This window comes from Epargyreus clarus, unplaced genomic scaffold (assembly GCF_041222505.1).
Source record: "Epargyreus clarus isolate Ecla_fem2 unplaced genomic scaffold, WU_Ecla_fem_2.2 ptg000024l, whole genome shotgun sequence".
Lineage (NCBI taxonomy): Eukaryota > Metazoa > Arthropoda > Insecta > Lepidoptera > Hesperiidae > Epargyreus > Epargyreus clarus.
This window is the reverse complement of record NW_027332231.1, coordinates 10,690,621-10,713,461: the sequence shown is the minus strand read 5'-3', so window position 1 is coordinate 10,713,461 and position 22,841 is coordinate 10,690,621. Positions and strand designations below refer to the sequence as shown.

The 22,841-nt window shown below is 37.1% G+C and overlaps 2 protein-coding genes across 6 annotated transcripts; one reads left to right on the top strand and one right to left on the bottom strand.

Moving 5' to 3' along the window:
• Nucleotides 1-9: 9 nt before the first annotated feature.
• On the top strand, nt 10-10,732 carry puml (pummelig). 5 transcript variants are annotated; one of them, XM_073086491.1, is made up of 9 exons: nt 10-234; nt 410-531; nt 2,944-2,991; nt 3,312-3,385; nt 6,867-7,073; nt 7,658-7,832; nt 8,406-8,678; nt 9,281-9,467; nt 10,063-10,732. In XM_073086491.1, exons 2-9 carry the CDS (start codon nt 449-451, stop codon nt 10,258-10,260), a joined length of 1,245 nt encoding a protein of 414 aa, XP_072942592.1. In that variant the 5' UTR covers nt 10-234; nt 410-448; the 3' UTR covers nt 10,261-10,732. The 5 variants fall into 5 exon arrangements, with proteins under 5 accessions (XP_072942592.1, XP_072942594.1, XP_072942596.1 ...); XM_073086493.1 differs by lacking the exon at nt 410-531; XM_073086495.1 differs by lacking the exons at nt 410-531; nt 2,944-2,991 and adding an exon at nt 2,250-2,286.
• Nucleotides 10,733-12,767: 2,035 nt separating this feature from the next.
• dpa (disc proliferation abnormal) lies at nt 12,768-22,538 on the bottom strand. The gene is made up of 17 exons (XM_073086487.1): nt 22,285-22,538; nt 21,843-21,935; nt 21,322-21,485; nt 20,701-20,871; nt 20,279-20,377; nt 19,904-20,036; nt 19,409-19,651; nt 18,545-18,773; nt 17,773-17,967; nt 17,357-17,533; nt 17,089-17,176; nt 16,582-16,742; nt 15,792-15,915; nt 15,333-15,439; nt 14,819-14,953; nt 14,089-14,299; nt 12,768-13,337 (listed from the first exon to the last, which is right to left on the bottom strand). Exons 1-17 carry the CDS (start codon nt 22,421-22,423, stop codon nt 13,242-13,244), a joined length of 2,565 nt encoding a protein of 854 aa, XP_072942588.1. The 5' UTR covers nt 22,424-22,538; the 3' UTR covers nt 12,768-13,241.
• Nucleotides 22,539-22,841: the final 303 nt, after the last annotated feature.

Below are 22,841 nucleotides of genomic sequence, written 5' to 3'. Positions count from 1 at the left end.
GCCGGCCATGACAGTGACAGCTAAAATGAAATCTTGAAGTGACGTTTGGCTTTGGCAAAACGCCGATTTATCTTCGCTTTTTACGCACGTACAGTACGTACAAATTGACTTGTAGTTTTAACGCGGACTGATACGCACTAGAAGATATCAATCATAATCAAAATAGTGACATATTTTTCCTACTTCAGTGTTGGGGCAAATGGGTAGTGAATTGATCGAAACGGCTGAATCCAGGTATCGTAACATTTTCCAACTTTATCTATTACTCATGCGCAGTTTGGTGTATTCATGCTATTTCACGTATATTTTAATTGTGCAATAAAGCTATAATTATTGTCACATTATCGATGTAATCTTGTGAAATGACGTTTAAAAAAATAAAATGGGTTTACTTTTTCATTTCACGTAGATCAACTTCGCCCTAACATCAAATGCATTGCAGTCTGTTATGCCAAGATTGGGTATATCATGGTACATTTGGGCGCACTATGTCATGCAACTCATATATCATGTCATCCTTGGCTTTTTGAGGTAATTACATTAAAATAATAAACACTTGCACTATTCAGTAGATCAATTCTATCCATTTTATTTATAATGTAGCAAACTACCACACAGTCCACCTGGCAACTCCCTATAGACATCTGATATCAACCCCAGATAAGATTAAATTCTCCCTGAAGTTGGCCATAGTTGTGTTGCTACCCTGGGGACTAAATTGAAATGCCTCAGAAAGGTATGTCTCCCTTACTACAACCTTCTAACCAAAACATAGCAATAAGGAACACTACTCGTCCAATTACCTTTAGTGGTGGTGATTCCAAATTTGAACAAGAAAGCATTCCTCTGCCTTCCATCAATTATTCAATTAGAATTGCTATTACTAATAAGTTTGTTATAAGTCAGATAAGCAAGGGTTCAACATCCTCCACAATATTTGACACTCCAGCAGACCTTATTTGACATTCAAACACAAAAACCATATCCACATACAATAAGAATAAATCATATCTATGATTTGCATATATTACCTACACCTATCTTTGTATTGCCTATTTTAAAGTAATTTAGAATATTCTAGTAAGGTATTGTCTTGCAGAAATATCCTTCACTATTGTATTTAAATTTTCAGTGACAGATTTATAATTCTGGTCATGTAACATAAATACACAATTATATTAGTTTAGGTCAGTTACTGATCTTTATTATTGACATTTTTATTATTAAATAAAACCAACTATAACATTTTTTTTTGTTTTTTTTTTATACTATAGGAGTAGCAGATGAGCATGCAGTCCACCTGATTGTAAGTGGCTACTGCCGCCCTTGCACATCTGTAATCAACCCCAGATAGGATTCTATATTCCTACCTGAGGTCAGCCACAGATGCACCTCTACCCCTGAGGACCAAGCTGGAACGCCTCGGAAAAGTCTGTCTCCCTTACCACACCCTTCAAACCGGAACACAGCACCGCCTAACACTGCTGTTATTAGGTAGAAATAGGTGTGGCGGTGGTGCCGCCGGAGTCGAACCACAAAGAGTACTACCACCTTCATGACTATAGAAAACTGTTATTATTTAGGTGTAATAAATAATTAGGTAGAATTGGAGCTAGGATAAATTGTATGATTTAAATTGTAGGTTCATGTGATCATTTTCAATTCATGTGTAATACACACAATTGCCAATTTAAGAAGATATGGCCCATTTGGCCTCTCCTTGACTGCAAATGCTGTGTTGCACAACTTACCTTAGTTTTTTTTATCAATATCCAATTAATTTATCACTTTAAAATCTGAAGTTTAAATAATTTATCATTATATCATTTAAAATGATAAACAATTTACACCTTTTAAACTGTGGAGCTTTGTGATGTATGCTTGAGAAGTAGGGAGAGATATATATACCAGAAACAGACAAAGTGTGAATCTATGTGGACTAGTGAAATGACAATATTGAAATACTAAAACTATTACAAAATTATTGGTTTATATCTTGTATAATACCATATCTTTTAATCAATGATAATTGAATATTATCATAGTAATGTCCCACCCAAGCACAACCATTTCTAGTTCAAAAATCAGAATGCCAATCCTTTTTCCTTGAGGGTAAAAAAGTTTCACTACAAAAACATTTCAGCTCTAATAATCTGAATATAAGTTACATTCACACAAATTTTAATAATTAGAAATTAAACTGTCATTATCATTCCACATTTCCGCTAAATGTGTATGTGTTATTCCAGATAATTTGATATAAACGTCACCAATGGGATATCTCAAGCAAGTTTGATGTTGCTTTGTTTGTTTGTTTTACATTAAAGCTATTTTGCATTGGGTGTTTATGTGTTGTCTTGGGTATGTGTGTGTGTAACTGTAGAATAACAAACTTAATGTGCAACTTCAGATAGTTGATAGAATTTTGGCATTTGCTGTTTGTGTGTCTGTAGACTGTATAGGACCCCGTATCACAATTATTATACATAATATGACAATTACATAAAAATGTCAGAACTGCTAATTAAATAGGCCTCTCCTAGTTGTAGAGTACAGCAGTGGAATATAAAAGAAACAGCCAACCATATAACTAAAACATTAAACAAAAGATATACTAAAATCACAGATAGATTTCTTATTATTAACTTAAACAAATAGTTTATAAATATGCATGCACAGGTTATGTATTTAAATAAATCAAATAATATGATTTCATAAAGGGAAACAATGAATTTTTAGCTTCAATAGTCTCGATGCTTACTTAAAATAGTAATTATCTAGCTTACTATGGAGGCTTATAAAAAGTTTTATAAACTCACTTTGTTTCTGAATATAACCAAATATCAACTAGATAACATATCTATCTTTGCAAAGTCAATATATTTTGTACAGTCAGCATTATAAAGCATACCATTATTTGTGACTTTATATCTTGGATTTCAGTTCTCTAAGCAGAACATGGATTGGCAGTATTTTGTCCTTTCTGTGGAAGTAAGCCTCATTACAATACTGTCGATGTTTTTTTGTTTATTGCTTTTTAAATTTATATGCCATTGTTTAATAAGTTAGTCATTGGATTTTGTATGCTCCTATTAAAATGCTTGTATGATTAATCCTTTTACATGTTTTGGCATTACCTTTGCCATGTTATCCTTGTTAACTTTAATATTTTTTGTAAATATCATCTCAATTGTTTTTTTTTTTTGCAATGAATGTTGTAAACTGAAGTTTATAATATAGTTTTTATTTATTGTTAATTGTGGTAGTTTCCTTATGATATATGTAAATCAATTGTCCATTTTATATTTCAGTTGGACACAGTGGTTCAGCTGGACTAGCCAATCTGATGCAATGCTAAGGAACATTGAGAAAAAAATACTGTCATGTAAGTAAATTAAATTTGGTTTATGCTGTGCACATAGATGGACATTCCATGTTTAATTTAAATAAGGAAAATCTTGAAGAATGGACTTTTAAAAGTCTGTAAGTAGCTATCTACTTAACTGTGCGAGATGCAGGGTTGTTTTTGAGCATATGTTATTGTATGAATGTGAAAATCATGTGCGTCATAATATAAAAAATGACAATTGGGAAATATTTTTAAGGGCCAGTTTAAAGACGTTTTCTACATCCACCGCCGCAATAAGATTCACACAAAATGGGTGTCATGGACCCACATATAGACAAATACACAACCACGCAGACACAGAAATCTAAATTGATCATTCAGATACCTGTCTGGCCGGGGATCGAACCCGGGACCGTCTGCGCCTCTAAAAATATCCAAGTCATTGTACTTTTCTTAACATAATTTATTTCATTTGATGACTTGTATGGGTAAGCGTTACACGATAAATATGCGATGGACATGTACCTACGTTGCAATTTTAACTTCCGTATTCGATTTGCAAATGATAAAAATACTGTATCATATATATTTTTATAGCCACGCTTTATCTATCTTTATAAATATTGCCAATAACCTTCGTTTTGCGACCTTGACTTACTGTATTATTATTCGCGAATCCGGTTGACGTTTTTTCTTATAATTTGTGTTACTAACTAAAACTTACTAGTGATTACATGACGCAGTGTGTTCTTAAAGGAGAATTGTTGAGATGTCAAATCTATTTACTTTTATAAGTAATAATATATTTTATTCTGTAGATACCTTTATAATTCAGAGCATTTAAAGATCTTTGATACGATGATACTAATTTGTAGATAGAAGATGGTGGTAGAACCCTTTGTAGTTGGACTCCGGCGGCACCACAGCCACACCTATTTCTACCTAATAACAGCAGTGTGAGGCGTTGCTGTGTTCCGGTTTGAAGGGTGTGGTAAGGGAGACAGACTTTTCCGAGGCGTTCCAGCTTAGTCCTCAGGGGTAGCGGCGCATCTGTGCCCGACCTCAGGTTGGAATATCTAATCCTATCTGGGGTTGATTACAGATGTCCATGGGCGGCAGTAGCCACTTACCATCAGGTGGACTGTATGCTCGTCTGCTACTCCTATATAAAAAAAGAACGATAAAAATTGAACGAGAGGAATTTTTGATTATTTACAAGTATTAAAAAAAATATCTGATTTACTATATATAAGTAGAAACGTGTAATCCACCTGATGTAAGTGGCCAGTGCCGCACATAGACATCTGTAATCAACCCTAGATAAGATTAATGCTAACTGCGGTCGACCACAAATGCGTTGCTGCCCTGAAGAAACGCCTCGCATGTCTCGCTTATCTTACAAAAATATCTTAACACTTGTAATATTCGTGGCAATTTGGTGAAAAATCAAAAGGGATTAATTCCTAAAAACGTATTCTGTTATAGTCCCCGTAAAACTGCTAGTCCGCTCTGAATATAGAAATGAATCGCGTCGCCATAACAAATTGTATGACTACACCTGCTTCAACAACTTCAGAGCGGACTAGCAGTTTGGCACGGTATATACCGATTGTCTTCTGAAATAACTTTCTATAAAATGCGCATTATGCTTTCAAAGAATCGTACCGAAATTTATACAGAAGTCCGTCGCAGCGTGTGACGTACATAAACCTACATAAATACGGATAGACACAGTAATATTAATGAGGACCGTAGGACGGGACCCCCCGTATTAATGCCAACCGGAGACTGCACAGGACGTAACCATTACTCTCCCTTGTGAGACCCGGAACTAGCCTAGTTAACTGATTGCGGTTAGTTTTATGCTATTGAAGTAACAAGTGTTTTAACAATTGGTTTAAAGCAAAGACAGAATTGATTTTACTTTTATCTAATCAGTCTACGAGTGTATAAATAGATTTGCAGTCTAATTGTAGTATAGGTGTATAGTTTAAGAAGTACACTATTAGTCGAATATTGTAGAGTAAATAAATGTCTACATGATGTCTATTTTTACTGTAACTTAGGAATATATTTAAAAACGATTTACGAAGTGAAAATTTGAATAGTGAAAATTTACGAAATGAAAATATAAGGTGGTAGAACCCTTTGTGGTTCGAGTCCGGCGGCACCACCGCCACACCTATTTCTGCCTAATAACAGCAGTGTTAGGCGCTGCTGTGTTCCGGTCTGAAGGGTGTGGTAAAGGAGACAGACTTTTCCGAGGCATTCCAACTTAGTCTTCAGGGGTAGCGGCGCATCTGTGGCCGACCTCAGGTAGGAATATCTAATCCTATCTGGGGTTGATTACAGATGTCCATGGGCGGCAGTAGCCACTTACCATCAGGTGGACTGAATGCTCGTCTGCGACTCTTATATTATATAAAAAAATATTATTGTCGCATAAAATAGTTAATTATTACCGTTTTTCTAAAATCCACTGTAGGTATTCCTCTAAACTAGGATTTTTTGTCGTGGGTTCCATGAATATACCGTAGATTACTAATCTATGGATTATACAAAGAAAAATACCTACGAAAACTTCGAACAGACAATTACTCAAACATTTAACCTACAAAGGAAATCTAAATTCATTATCTGCATCGATCTCACCGGGAATTGAACTCTGAACCCTGTGCATATTGAAGACAGCTTAGCTACGCAGATCAATTTTAATATCAAAGTTTTGAAACACAATCTATATAAAGTATGATTCATAACTCCTAACGATAAACAAAAGCTGCTGTGAATCGATTTTGAACTGTAAGGGTGACATTACACCTTGGCACATAAAAGGCTTTAGATCTTAATCATTCATTGTAACAATACCTACAGAATTACGTAAACAAACCTCTTTGTTGTAACATTTGCCGAGTCATCTATAAAATTAGTCTTTTTGAAGCTAGGCGTGACGAATCGTAATTATTGGGACCAAAGTTCTATGAGCATAATTATCGTATTCTGATAAAATATTAAGGACTGCTAAAGTTATAAACTGCTCCTCCTAACTCACTTTAATCCAAATAAATGGATTTAAAAAGCTACACAGACATAAAATGTGATGGCCATGACTAGAAACAAAAATAGATAACAGTCCAAAATAAATTTTCTCGGCTTTCGAAGTCAATTTTCACTTATTCTAACGTGGAATGAAAACGTCATATGAAAAGCTACATGCTCATGAGTTCTCTAAAATAAAGGTTTCAAAAGCGCGTGAAGCCGTCCAATCTGTAGATAATCAGCATAGTGGACTGTGGGCCGCGTAGCTTAAACTACATATTTCTATTCTGAGGGGAGACGCGCGCCTTGCACCGAGACAGTAATGATTCGATGATGATGATTTAATAGAAGGTTGCCTAACGTTCTATAAATCAGAGGTATGCCTGTGATTCAAAATTTCGGATTTCCTAACGTGAAGGGACTTTTGTTCTTGTTGGCCTTTTATTATTAATAAGTATCAACTAAAAATTGGTTCTAGGTGTAAAGACAGCATACAAACGTTTCTACGTTGACATCGGCGCGGTGGTGGGTCAGAGTGACAAGATATGGACGGTGTCATTTAACGACGAGTCTCCCAACACACCGCTGGTGTTGCTGCACGGACTGGCCTCCGGGCTCGCACTCTGGTGCCCCAACTTCGACGCGCTGGCTGCGTCGAGACCGGTCTACGCTATTGATGTGCTAGGTAAGTGTACTTCACAAGATATGGACGGAGTCATTCAACGACAAGTCTCCCAACACACCGCTGGTGTTGTTGCAAGGACTGGCCTCCGGGCTCGCGCTCCGGTGCACCAACTTCGACGCGCTGGCTGCGTCGAGACCGGTCTACGCTATCGATGTGCTAGGTAAGTTTACGTCGTAACTTATCAAAGACATCCTTGAGGCTCCAATTGACTAAGGTGGAGCGGCCATCATACCTGTTTAATATGTAGTGGATAATGTGTTCGGCTTCCGGTCAATCATACATCTCACTGATGTCATGAAATGTGGGAGACACAACTCCCACATGTAATTCCAATGGTTTTGATAAAATCACTTGTCAGACTTTAGGTATTTCTGAGCAATAGATATTCGAATTCGTGTTGATATTTAACAAATAACACTGCTGATTGATTTATTCTACATGTCTTCGAAAACATGGATACCTCAGGGATCCAAGTTTTTTACATAGTTACCTTTAATTATCATGTTGCAATTCACATAATTAAAAGATATCCTGGATCTTTTGTCTTCTATAAACTTGTCATCATTGACATGATAATCCACCAGGTTTCGGCCGCAGCTCCCGTCCCAAGTTCGCCTCGGAGCCGGAGAAGGTGGAAGCGCAATGGGTGGAATCGGTTGAGGAGTGGCGGCGGGAGGTGAACCTCGACGAGTTCATCCTGCTCGGGCACAGCCTCGGCGGGTACATCGCTACTGCGTACGCGCTCAAGTACCCTGATAGGTAGGTGGTAATGTTTTAAAGCGTTAGGCTCTTGTCAGAACGGCACGTCATCATGTGGTCCTAGTGGTACGCTTAACAATACGCCTTCCTGGTGCATTAATGTGGTGGGGCATTCACAACCTTGATCTTGTCAGTCCATCGCATAGGAGATCGAGGTCGAGGTGGGAATGCGTAACACTGTAGTGGGTACTAATATTCTTAGTTCAAAGGTGACTTGGTTTGTGACGCTTTTACGGCAAAGCCGCTGAGCTTGTTGCAGTTAAAATTTAATATGGGAATAGTTTTAAATTATAAGCAGTGATAACTTACTTCCCTCGTCATCCCAGAACTTGTAAATGTACGTGTTAAAAATTAATGAACACTTGCTTAAATAGTGAAGAAAAACATCACGAGGAAACCAACACGCCTGAAATTAAAACAGAAGAGTGTGAAGTCTATCGATACGCGCTTCGAGCCACAACGGGGTTCTATGAATCAAACGTCTTCCACTCTAAGATGAGATCCGTGGCCAGCAGTGGGTCAATAATGTGTTGATGACGAAAGTAATCATAAATAAACTTATTACTTTTACAGGGTACGTCACCTCATCCTCGCCGACCCATGGGGCTTTCCAGAGAAGCCGGCGAACATCAACGAGAAGTACCAAATCCCGCTCTGGGTGCGAGCGGTGGCCACCGTTGTCCAGCCCCTGAACCCGCTGTGGGCGGTCCGCGCGGCCGGGCCCGCGGGCAAGTGGCTCATCGGCAAAGCGAGGCCGGATATTACCAGGAAATACACCAATTATATACCAGACGCTCAGACTGTTCTCCCGGAGTACATCTACCAGTGTAATTCGCAAACGCCGAGGTAAGTTAAGTTTTGAACACATGCTGGTTTATTTTATTACATAATATTAGCATCTATTATTCACTATTAAAAGGTAGTACCTAGTTGTATAAGGATGAATGATAGTGTCATGATCCTTTATTTGATGTTCCTTATAGATATATGCAACGTTTAGATATTTGCCGAGTACAGACCAATAGACGCGTGTGTACGCGTAATCCGAGTATGTAAATTCCCTACTCGGGTGTATTTGGTACTCGTTCCGATGCTCGTCCATATTCCGCAGATCTTTCAGCGCGAATCATAGAATTATGGATGTGTATATGTTGTACATACAGATATATTACGTGCTAGTACGCGGCGTAGTTCGGCAAGTTATTCGAGTAGATATTTTTATTTAAATAACTTTTGTCCGTAATTAAATAAGGATACAAGATAAAAACAGGCTTTCCCGTATTATATACAGAGTATTTATTATCCGGGCAATTATTCATTTCGTTTAATTAATGTTTTTTTTAATAAATAGCTATGTATAATGTAAACGAAATAACTGTATATACTAAACAAACTGGTATTAACAGCGACAGCTTTTTATGTAATTAAATATATAATATTTGTTCCAGTGGCGAAAGTGCGTTCCACACGCTAATGTCGGGCTTCGGTTGGGCGAAGAACCCGATGGTGCGGCGCGTGGGCCAGCTGGACCCCGCGCTGCCCGTCACCGTGCTGTTCGGCGCGCGCTCCTGGGTCGACAACAGCACCGGACAACTGCTCGTCGAGAACAGGCACTCCGCTAAGACTTACGTGCAGGTAAGGGAGATAACACTCGAGCGACAGTAAGGTAATACATGATTGAGCACTAGTATATGTTGACCGCGGTCACTGGAGACAGATTAAAGGTTTATTATTACACAACGATATTTAATTCTATAGTCACATAATATAGTATTATAGAATAAAACATTGCAGTTTTTAACCACAATTTATTACACATGAAGTAAAGTAGCTTAAGCAGGTACCTTTGCAACAACTATTTTACCACGCTTTTATAAGCTTGGTTTTTATGTATGTATGTATGTATGTATCTATGTATGTATGTATGTAAACGAATCTCTGAACTCGATTTTTACCCAAGTTGAACGGTGGGATTAATTTAAAATTTTGAACAATTATCAAGAACCGAACATTGCGCAGCGGCAATATCGTAACCAATGAGAACCGATGACAATACACGATTTTAATAATTTTATCCCATTCTCCTCATCACGATCGTCAGGAATTAGGATTAACGATTTTCCTTGTGCGATATAAGCGTGGTTTTTAAACTTAAACTTCAGGTTTTCAGGAAGAATCTGTTTACTGCATTGAAATCTTCACTGCCCTCATGATTCTGTATCTATTGCAGGTAATAAACGGCGCCGGCCATCACGTGTATCTAGACAAGCCGGAGATATTCAACAAGTTCGTGAACGACGCGTGCGCACAGGCGGACGCGGAGCCCCGACGAGCGCGCACGCCGCCGCCCGAAGCCCCGGCCGCCGCCCCCGCACAGAGCCCCGACACGGAAGGCACCGAGCGCCTCAACGAAGCACCCCTGTCTTGATGATGCTGACGTTTCCACCAATTTAGCAAAATCACGCGTTAGCTTTGTTCCGTTGGCTGACGCACGCAAATTCGTCCCGATAGTAAGTTGTAACCAAAATCGAATGTTAATTAACCGAGGTTTAAAACCGAGCTGACAATGGTATGACCAATTTATGATAAAGAATGAGTGAGAATGAAATTAAGGTATGATCCTGATTATAAACTCAGGTTTAACTCTATGGTCTAATTCATGCCATTGGCTATCACTGCCCTTAAATATTTTATAGTCTGATTCATAATTAGGTGTCCAAAATGTAAACAAAGGTGTTGACCTATCAAGAAAATCAGTTTCAAATGGTAGTTTCTTATTTTTGACAATATTAAATTAATACAACGATAATAAAATAATAATCTAAATAAATTAAGATCAATTCACATTTTCTAATATTTATATTACCTCAATTTCGTTCCATACAGTAATAATAATAAAAACAAGGTAGAAAATTATGGTAGAAAATTAAAATGTGATAATGGTAACACAACCGGAACCCATAACATTTCTTGTGCCGTCATTTTTATGTTTCGTAGCTGATGTTATTCATTTTCGTGATTGTAATCGAACTCAAATGTATTATCGTTTTCATAGCGCGTTTGTTAAATTGTGAATAATTGTAAAGTTTTCGTTTTTTGTTGAGTTTGTGAAAGTTTTTGTTTCTTGTTAATTTTGACAGTGACATTTGTTTGTTTACATTTTGGACACCTAATTATGAAACAGACTATAAATAGTATGACTGTAATAGACTTCCCAAAAAACTGTTTACGCTTTGACAAACCCTTAATATATGGTTATCTTCCAACATTTATGTTTGTAATGTTACTTAAAATAATGTTTATGGCCTACTTAAATAGCCATGTAGTTTATTTATTAACAATTTGTGTATAGTAAACCATACTTTCCTTTGTTTTGTTTTCACGTTTTAAGATTCTATATTATACTTGTACATACTTCAAATCCTGTGATATTGTCAGTATATTTTGAAATATCTAAGACTTCCTCGTGGAAAAATTGACGACATCTTATATAAAGATTATGACAAGAACTCTACCTGTTAAATAATGTATGTATTCCCATCCGCTTATTGTTTCGATTATAACAAAGGGTCCTAAACCTTTTCAGAGTGAAAGTAACCCTTGTTACTCCTTATTAAGCCTAGATTTTTATGCGAAGGTCTAAATCGATTTATTTTCAAAATTAACCCATTTGAAATTGCAAATACATTGCAGTTGCGGGGATGAATAATCGAATAGAATTCGAATTGAATCGAGTATTTATTACAAATTGTCACGCACATAGTGCATTGAAAGTGTCGTAATCAAATTATAAGACGGCTGGTGTATATTAAAATTATATATTTAGAAATTCACTTAAATGCGATCAAAATGCACAAGTAAAATTATGTAAACAGATAATTTTACTGCAAAGGGTTGGCTGAAGATATTTTAACGTTTATTGTTTGTTGGTTTTAAATTGTTTTTATTATTTTAATTTGTTGCCAAAGCAATTTAAAGTTTCTACAGGAATACGGGTTTAGGTGTTGCGCTGATGTGTTAGATATTTATTGTTATGATTTCGTAGCCGAAAGTACAATTTCACATTCCTCTTTTTCCCTTATTTTCTCTCAAATAATATTGAAGAAATATACGTGTTTTTTCGAAAGAACTAGAAAATCAATCAATTACTGCAGACTTAAGATGAACTGAGAAGAAAATGTTGGTTGCAATGAAAGACCAAAAGGACCGATCGCTTTCAAATATAGCATCACAGCGCAAATATTTTGAAGTGGCACCAAACATCACAAATGGTGAATTATGCAAGTTTCTGGTAAAAAAATGTTATTAGCAATATTTTCCGAAACTTTATCATCGTGATATTGTTCATGATTGATGAGGAGTTTATGATGATGATAAACCTCATTGTAGATGGTGACCACAATGAGTTCGCTAGAACAATACGTAATTTTATGTAAAATTGAATGTAGTAAAGTATTGGCTCCTATCTATTAGTTTTATAATAAGTATGTTACAGAGCTTTTTATACGTGGATAAGATTTTAATGTAAATAAAAATAATTTATTGAAAACGATGCGTTTTATTTTCAAGTCCATTAAGCATAGACATATGAGTGATTATTAGAATAATCTGGATTATCTTATTATGTTACAAATGCGAATGTGAGTTTCTTACGCTTTCATGCCTTGACTAAATAACCGATTATCATGAAATTTTGTACATACCTTATGGGGGCTTTAGAAAAGGGCATATTTCCTTTTATCCCCAAAAGAGTACCTTCCCGAAAGATACATAAAAATCTTTGGCCAAGAACGAAGCCGCAGGTAACAAAGTAAGGAAGAAATAGGGAAACAGTTGGTTTGGTTTTACGTAATGAGTACAGCATTTTAGTTTAGCTCTGAAATAAATTTTACTTTTAACCTACACAACCATAGAATATGAAATGAAATCAAAATATTGTTTTATAAAAAGTTATGGTTTAATAAATGACAAAAAATAACAGATCGAAATACAAAATCACTCTTATATACTAAAATTTATTCTAAAATTAACCAATTATTAATTATACAATTTATCACACAATCTCTTCATAGGCACATTTTATTTCAGGCACGTTTTTAATTAAGACACTTTTTTGGTATGTTAAGTGGGTTGTACACAATATTTTCAATTGTTACTAAAGTATTTTTTTTTGTATTAACCAAATTGTGTTCCGGATCTTAATATAATTACGGCAAACAATAATTCTGAAATAATAATTAGTAAGTATTTTTGGAGTTAAAACATAATCGAATTATATCAACCGAATTTAAATTTTTACCACATTATTGATATGTATCAGAAAGTTCAGTAAAATAGTTTTTTTTTTATTATGATATGACGACATGATCTTTCATTATGTTTACTTGTTCTTTCTTACACTGGAATGTTTCAACAAAGTCGTAGGTGCGTATGGCTGACGATGACCACCTTGCCCTCGTCTTGAAGATCGCGCAACGCCTCGTCCAACTGATCGCGCGACACCGTCTGGAAAGAACGCACATGTACTTTTATTACATATCGTTGGTGGTCTTGATTGAACCGACGTACGTATTGGTAGATTCCACATCGCGTTAAGACGTTGTTATAGGGCGATTTAAATGTGGTATTTACAAGTTGTATTTGCGTGTCTGTGAAAAAACACGCGGTATGACGTCACTGCGATTGATGAAGCACTATCTCTTCCACATTCGAAGGTGCTACCCTTTTCTAGCATGAAGTACTTCTTGCATTTCGGTGGAAGTGTGTGTGGGATGCCGACGGGCTAACATTAGACGCGACTATCTTATTCCTCAGGAGTGTCAACGCATCTGTCATGTGCTTCAAGTTCCTGTTCTATATGGATTTGGTCATAGATATCTACAGACGGCAGTGATCACTTATCATAAGTTATTCAACAAGCTTCTTTCTACTTACCTAAGAAAAAAGATTGATAACTTAGAGTTGGTCACGGACGTCTCCGGGCGGCAGTGCTCACTAATCATAAGTTACAGTGCAAATTTGTTTGCTACTATCTTAAAAAAAATATATGACTGAAAACTTACACTTTGTGAGGGGGCAGTGATCACTTATCACTAAGTTACTCAACAAGCTTGTTGCTACAATCTTAAAAAATATATATTACTGATAAATTATGACTTACAATCTGTGACGCAGCGTTAACCTCTTGGATTATAAGGTACACTGTAAGCTCGTTGGCTACTATCTTAAGAAATATAAATTACTGATGATAACTTACAATCTGTGACGCAGCGTTAACCTCTTGCAGTAGCTTAGCATGTGTTAGTGTATGTGGTCTGGGGTGTGGCTGCAACAGTTTGACCAGCGCGGCGACCAGGTCTGCACGACGGCGACGTGCGGCGGCTCCCAGCCCAGTCGTCAGTATACCGACATCAATGCGTCCTGATGCTGGGTCCGTTGCAGATTGTTTTAGTGCCTCGCGGTGTAATCTAGAACGTATTTTTCAGTTAAAGTAAAACTATTTCCGAATAGTTAGCTACTGACCAAGGAAAATCTTGTAATCCTCACAAGAATGCAGGCAGCAATCATATTATATCCTATCATCATAAGACTGTTATAAAGTCTTATTAAACAAAGGATAAGTTACATTTCCCACATCGCTACAACAACAGAACTTAAAATGACATCTACTTTGGTGTAATAATAGTACATTACAATACGAGGACGAAAAATTTTTTTCTGACAAGTGTGAGTTTGCAGGCCGAGCCGCAGGCGAGGACTGCAATCACACGAGTCAGAAAAACATTTTTCGTCCGCGTGTTGTATAAAATTTTATATTACGGGGTCGGAAATGGGGGTTTTGCGCACGCGAAGCGTGCGTAAAACGTCAATTTACGCACGCCGTGATATAAAAGATCATTTCCTTCAACAAAAATCGACCACTAGCATGTTACATGCACTTGTCTCAAAACTCTCAACCATTATAATATTCAAACAAAATAACGTACCTGGCAGCTTCATCAACATCCAGTATCTCAACAACAGGTGATAGTCGCATCCGCGAGTGCGCCTCTGCGAGTCGTATCAACGATTCCAGTTGTCGCGGATACGCTGAGATCTGCCCGCGACCGCTGCCTACCCGCCTGGAAATAAACAACACATTTATTAGTACAATACCAAGAACAGAAACTTTATTTAACCCAATGCAAAATACAGAGTATGTGTCATATAAATACTAATAATGACTTAATAAAAAATTGTAAAGCCCTGTTTTTTTCTAAAATATACTTTGAAAATTCATTTTAGTAGGAGTAGTAACTTTAACTATTCACAAAGAACAGTGTTTTATGACCTTCATTTCAGACCCTACAAGATCCATTTCAGACCACATAAGATCTCTCTTAGGTATTAAGAAGTTAAGCTCTTTATGTTAAATGGATCACATTTACTTTTCTAATACCATCCATTAAATCCATAATAAAAGTTGTCCTCATATAAATCGCCCTCAAAATGTATACATACCTCATATCAACATACGCATCGATGAGCCTCTGCTGCGCTGCTTCGCTCAGCACTGGGTTTATGTGCTCCTTCGCAAACGCAATGTAGTCACGCATTAGGCTCATATTCTGTAATACGACAAATTATCAAAAAATTTTATACATCCAAATACATTTTGTCTCCTAAAATATTTGTATACTAATTATTAAATTTAAGTATTGTGAGCGGCCACTTTTAATGGTCTGTCACAGTTATTAAGATTAAACAGCAGTCAGTAAGTACATTTTTTAGAGACCTTATGAATGGTTTAAGAACATCTGACATGAATTAATTGTTCATCTATGTGACCTTTTTTATCTTTTCATACCAGTCCGCATAAGATCACCAGTGGAGTGGAGTAAACAAGGCCTCCTTCAATTGTGTGGCCAACAGGGGCGAGCAGAAGAACAGCTAACATATAAATTGAGACAGACACCATACCACAATATCCTCATCTTCTTGTGTGTCGGTGGGATCTTTGTAGTAGAGGGACACGAGATGCGAGGCGAGCCGGCGGTCGAAGACTTCATCTTGGGGGTCCAGCACCAAGAATATTAAGTCGAACCTGTAATATACATGGAACGCTGATGAAGTAGCCCAATAGACACCTAATAGTTAATGATTGTAACTACAGGTTAAAAACCGCAGACCAGGTTTCTAGTCAACTGTTAATACATATCATATCCTTGTTATTGATATTTAAACTATCCATTTTTTACTTGATTGATTTACCCTTGATAACATTTGACAATGTCTGATACGAAGAAATTGTCAAATGTCGATCTTTTATAGGCAAAACATTGGATAGATTATTAATAATGAGCGTACGTGAGAAAAACCACGTTATTATTAAGCATCATCATCATCATTGCCCCACTGCCATAGTCCACTACACTGGTTACATATTGGTAGACTTCATATACCCATTTTTTTCAAGATTTCTCAGGTATGCAGGTTTCCTCACGATGTTTTCCTTCACCGTTAGAGCAAGTGATCATTATAATTCATAACGCACATAAGTTTGTAAAATCAATGCGTGCCTGTGATTTGAAAATCGGACCTCTCGATTGACAGGCTGCATTTCAACAAAAAGGCTATCACTGTTATTTAGTCACTGCGTTATTATAAAGCAATTCAGATCAAAATCATCATAACAAACTCCACCGATACTACTACCACCGCCGTGAGTAATGTTATGTTAGAGTTCACTTATTCACATAGTCCGTGTTACCTAGACATGAGAGTGTGTGGTAGTTGCACATTCTCCACGATGGTCTTGTTCTTATTCCACTGCGACTCAGCTGGGTTCGCCGCCGCCAGGATAGACGTGCGCGCGTTCAGCTGACAGATGATACCGGCTTTCGCGATCGAGAGCGTCTGTTGTTCCATTACCTGGAAATAATAGGATGAATCTGGATGATGATCAAATTTAATAATTTGATTCCTATGTTAAAAGCCTAACGACAGGTCTTCTTAAAGGAAATTCGTAAACTATAAACAATCCAATTGAATAAATAGTTTTAAAATGTCATAAAACTGTCTGAGGTGTACTTTATCTGATCTGAGGTTTATAACTGATGACTATGGGCGACAGTGGCTATTTACAATCGCAATCGGACTCTTTGCTAATTGTATATTATAATAAAAAAATAAAAAAATGCTATTCACAACTAAGTTTAACCTTTAGTTTTTGTCCTACATAAAATTATTATAATGATATTTCTGCTAATATACTCACTTCATGTAAAACACTGCGTGTAGAGTCATTCATTTTATCAAACTCGTCAATGCAGCAAATTCCATTGTCAGCCAACACCAACGCACCTCTAAAAAAAGAAATTATTATCATTTTCACTCTTATAATGTCTACATCCATAGATTTACGAAGACAAAATTACAAAAGATGTAGAAGTTTGGTTAAATAGAAGTCTATCAATATGTCGATCAGCCCGTGCACCCAGCGCAGCAGCTGCGACTGCGCGTGCCGGGCACACAGCGGTACTCACGTCTGCAGCACCAGCTGGCGCGTGTCCGGGTCCTTGGTGACGTAGGCGGTGAGGCCGACGGCGGAGGAGCCCCGCCCCGACGTGTACTGCGCGCGCGGCACCAGCCCGTGCACCCAGCGCAGTAGCTGCGACTTGCTCGTACCCGGATCTCCGCATAGCAGGATGTTGATCTCTGATCTGAAATATGAATGGCATATGGCAATATCAATATCATTTATTTGGACTATTTTGAAATGTTTTACAGCAAATTCTTAAGATATTTTTTTGTCGTCAGTACCGATGGAAGTAAAACGCTATACAGTTTAGCCCATTATATATATTTATTTAATTTGATTATTATGACTCTCATACAACTAGGACTAATATAATACTTAACAAAATCATATCTACTTATATTTAATGCATTTTTTTCATACCTGAAATGTGTACGGCCAGCTGCATTGAAGTTCTTCTTGGTACCACCGAGTAGTTGTAGAAGCACGCCTTTCTTGATATCCAAGTTCTCATAAATTGAGGGAGCGATCGCTCTTGCGAGCCGCTCATAACAGTCGGATTGCGACGCTAACGCCTTGAAGAGCTCAATACGCTCAGGTGGGAACTGGTGCTCCTTGCTGAAAGATAAAAAAATATATTCTATATAATGAGGGTCATGTATCTTGCTATAATCTTTACGCACATATTACTGACGACATCATTCCCCGCTAGATATTGTCAGCCTCCTGAGTTCATCTCTGATACAGGTTATTCAATGGCATTTTCCTCAAGAGTAACTCGTCACGAATACATACGTACGTGTTATGCGCAGAACACGTCAGATTCATACTTTTGGCACCCATCAGGTGGACTGTGTGTGTTACTCACCCCTCCTCAGTCTCAAGTAGACGGTCCGAGTGCACCTTCTTATAGTGCATCGCATCCAAATGAGTCTTATGCAGCGCTTTTAGCGTAGCTCGACGCGGGTGTGCAGAGGCGGGCGCGGCGCGGAACACGCCGGTGACGCCCACTCGCCCGCCGTCGCCACCTCAAACACTTACCACAAGGCGTACGAGTACACGCGTACGCGCTCTGTGTGACCTCTTACTAGTAACTCAGTACAATATAACTCAGCGGCGTCAGGATTTACTACTAGCGCTAACGCCATAGCGCGGCGCTAAAATACGCGCTCTGTGTGGCCAGGTCTTTACTCACCCCTCTTCAGTCTCCAATAGACGATCTGAATGCACCTTCTTATAGTGAAGTGCGTCGAGATGCGTCTTATGCAGCGCTTTAAGCGTGGAACGTCGCGGGTGTGCAGAGGCGGGCGCGGCGCGGAACACGCCGGTGACGGCCACGCGCTCGCCCGCCGCCGCCGCCTCCACCAGCGCACCGTGCGCCATCACGCTCACCGTGGCTGGCGTGCGGCCCGCTGGCATGTCGTCTGGAAAAACATGATACGCATATGACAGCATTACGAACAATAACATCACAAATTTGAATTGTGATATAATTAGTATCATCGTCATTATGAGGATTTTCTTTCAAAATTCTGCCAATTAGATCTCGTTCCATAACATTATTATCATTAATTATATAAGACTTTACTATACAAAATATATGTAATTTAGATAATTATATTAGGCCATTTTTTATTTACGAAATTTTCAATATTGTCACGTCTTGGGATTGTACCACAAAGGTTGGTGGTTCAATGAAACATCTTCATATCTAAGTTATTCGCGTGCTCACGACACGTCCATTTCTCGCCACTATCAGAGTAGAACTTACTTAAGTCACCTACAGGTGGCAATTACACAAACCGCAGGTAGTACAATATTATATCTTATTGTACTACCACTAAATTATCACCTGATATTGGCATCATGTATTCCACAAAATTAGAACTTAACAACTATTTATTCTATTAAATTATTTATCACCCAAATTTTGTCCTTGCTCATAGGACATACTCATATTTTATTTCATTTGTTCATCTAATAAATATAATTCAGACTTTTCTTGAAATGACCAAAATCATTTGAAACTTATTTAGTAACTCAGTAATTTCATACTAACCAGGTGCCTCTTGCAGTTTGACCAGTTGCTTATCACTGAAGTGTGAGCGGTTGTGTATAAGCTGGAAGCAGTGCGCCGTGTTGCAATGCCCACAATGCGCAGGCTCGGGCACCCGACCGCGCTCCAACTCTGCAGCAGCCGCCGCACCGCACACCGCGCACTTGAAGAACGCTTCACGCATCTCTGGGACGATGCCTGACGTGCGGATCACCATGCCCGATATTGTTACCAGTTGGTCGATGTCTGTGGAGGAATTTGTGAAATTTATGATTAGTTTGCTGGTCATGGATATATCGCATCGACTCTGAATAGCATTGGAGCCTAGCAGCATAGTTGTAAGCCAAAAATAGATGTGGATAACGAGATTTATTGTCTTTTAAATTATAATTTAGATCATCTTTTATAATCCTAATGGGATTAATAATAAAGATATTAAAAATAAATTGAAACAGTAATTAATATAAATATAGAAATTTCAATGATATTTTCTGGTACCTTCTGGATTAAGATCTCTCATGTGACGTTGTGGCGCGTTATACGGGCGTACTTGGATCTGATGCTCTAACACAGCTGCTGGGTACTTCTCAAAAAACAACTCATTGACAGCAGCATCAAAGGCTGGGACCACCTGGAAATATTAAGTTAATCTAATTCCTTTTTATTTTTAGTTTGTGTTTGTGTATGTAAAATCTAAAATTAGTTATTTTGCCATTTTTATTAATTCTTTGAAATTTGATTTTGTATTTGTAAATAGGCATTTATACTTTTGCTGTTATAAGCTTGGGATATAATCATGACAACTGATACAGGCAATTTAAGTTCATTGGCAGACCTAAAAGTAGTCACAGCACGAATTCTTTCAAACATTACCTCTTGGGGATAGCAGACCAGCTGCCGGTGGAGTTTGGAATTAAAAATCTTGACATGTTCACAGTCAACATCTAAAAATGGTTCCTCCAATGTATGTATCTGAAAATTGAAAGGTTAACATTTTCTTACATATACTGTTTAATTTTGTCTTTAAGATATTTGTCCCAGAATACTTGAAAAACCAAAATGTAATAAAGCTATAAGCTCATTTTATCTTTTGAGATACTGTTGGTTATACAATTAACATTAAACTAGTTTTATGATATAGGATAGTGAACAACTTTATTTTGAATTTTATAGAGTAGATTAATTAATGTTGATAAAATAATGGGTCCTATTGAGAAATACAATTTTATAAATAGACTTATAATTGAAATACTTAGGTCTGTTTCTAATCAAAACAAATTTAATATCATACAAACCTCCTCCAATTTCAGTTCATACAAGGGCTCATTGGTCAAAGCGGTGGGTTCGACGAATCTCTGGATAAACTTAATAAACATCTCGCGGCACTCTGCGATTGCTACGTCCGTGCCCCATACTACTAGCTGAGGCTCACTGGAGGGCTCTGCCTCTGCACTGCCTGCTTGTTCCTGGATATTGAAAAAATATCCTTTTGCTTATATGTTATTATGTATACATTAGTCATTCAAAAAGTATCTCATACATAAAAATTATATGTATTATAAAATTACTTAAAATTGTAATAAAGCTAACATTTTAAACAATAAAGTACTTGAAAAATATTAAAAATGTTAAGCATTTCCAACTCCACATAATGATAACTTAAGTTACAAACGTTTATATGTACAATTATTTTTTTATTAAAGGTAATTATGGTATGCTTGCTTATGTGCTCATAAAGTTTTATGTGTCACTTGTTCTCTACAGTAAGACAAGCTTTTGAAAGCTGTGTTATTGAAATTTCAGAAAAATTCTATAGGAATCATTCACATAATTCTGATTTTTTTTATAACTTCATACCACGAAAAGTCTAATAACCAATGTCATATTATATATTGTAACATAACTTGTTATCTTACCCTTCTAGTAGGAGTAGGTGCCGGTACATTAGGCCCTAGCTGATAACCTCGTAGATCTGCTCTCTGGCGCGCGGGCGTCATAGCACCGCGCATCAGCGAGCGAGGGGTACTAAGAGAACTGGGGGTGCCATAGTTGAGGGGTGAACTCATGTCTATGTCGGTCCCTATGGAAATTACATTATATTAGAAAATATAGTATATTTTGGGTACTATGTAATTTCAATGCAAATGAGTGTTTGTAAGTTTTAAAAATATAAAGTGAAAGTCTATGAGTATTGCAAAACAAACATTAAAATTGTACGGATTTGCATGAGAACATGAGACTTTGTTATTAGCGTCAATCTAAGTGTGGTCTAAGGGATAAATCCATAAGTAGCACTTCTATTTCTCGTGAAATCACCCGTCACTCTCATAGTCACTTACAAACATATTCTTTTTAAATTTATAACTGGGACCAACATGGTCTCAGAAAAATAAAAAAAAATACCAGTTAAACATTTTTTTTAATTTTGTGACATTACCAAGTGGACTGGAAGCCATGGCTCGAGCTGGTGATGTTCCTGGGATCTGGCTGGGCGTTCTTGGAGTTCTACGGGGCGTGCCTGGGGTGCCATCTGTCAACAAAAGTTATCCTTAGTAATAAATTTCAGTTACAAATATAAATAAAAATATTATGTTAACCATAAAAAAATAAAATGTTATGTTAATGACAGACTGATGCTGCCAATAAAATACTTAGAATAGTATTTTATTGGCAGCATCAGTCTGTCGATTACAGATTAGAATACAGGTGTTAATTGTGAATGATTACAAATGTGCAGCAGTTGTGATAATTTAACCTCAAAGGGATTGCATATTGAATTGTCATATAATAATATCACCGCTTGCAAATTCGCCTGCAACTCTCATTAAATAAAAACACGATTTCCGACAATAATATTTTCATAGTGATATCATTTTTACCTTTTGAAGGAGTCCCGGTGGACCGTTGCGGCGTCTCAGGTACAACAACTTGTTGAGAACTTTGCGCTCTTGTCCTCCTCGACGGAGTACCCGCTTCCGACGATGCACTTGACGATGGACGCTTGGATGGAGTGGACATTGTTAGTTTTTAACACGGAAGATCTAACTTACAAACATTTATAAACACTTCACACGAATCTTGTTGAGCTAGCGGCTTCTTTTGGCGCGAATAATTGACATTGGGCCAGTTTGACTATGATTATGACATTATTTTAGTGACATTGACATTTATGTTACAGTAATAATATGGCCATAAGTTAAAATTATTATATACACAAATTGAACATATATTTAGAAAACTAATTTGAATGTGGTATCTACTTGGACGGCAATATATTTAAAAATAAATCTGACAGCATGCTAAAATGCTGTTGATAAATAAAATAAATATAGTAATTATTTATAGTTGGGCAACACCAGGTGGCCATCAACAATAGAATTTACGTTTAAAAATTGTTTATTTTGGAAAAATATTTAAATAAAATAAAAAGAAATAT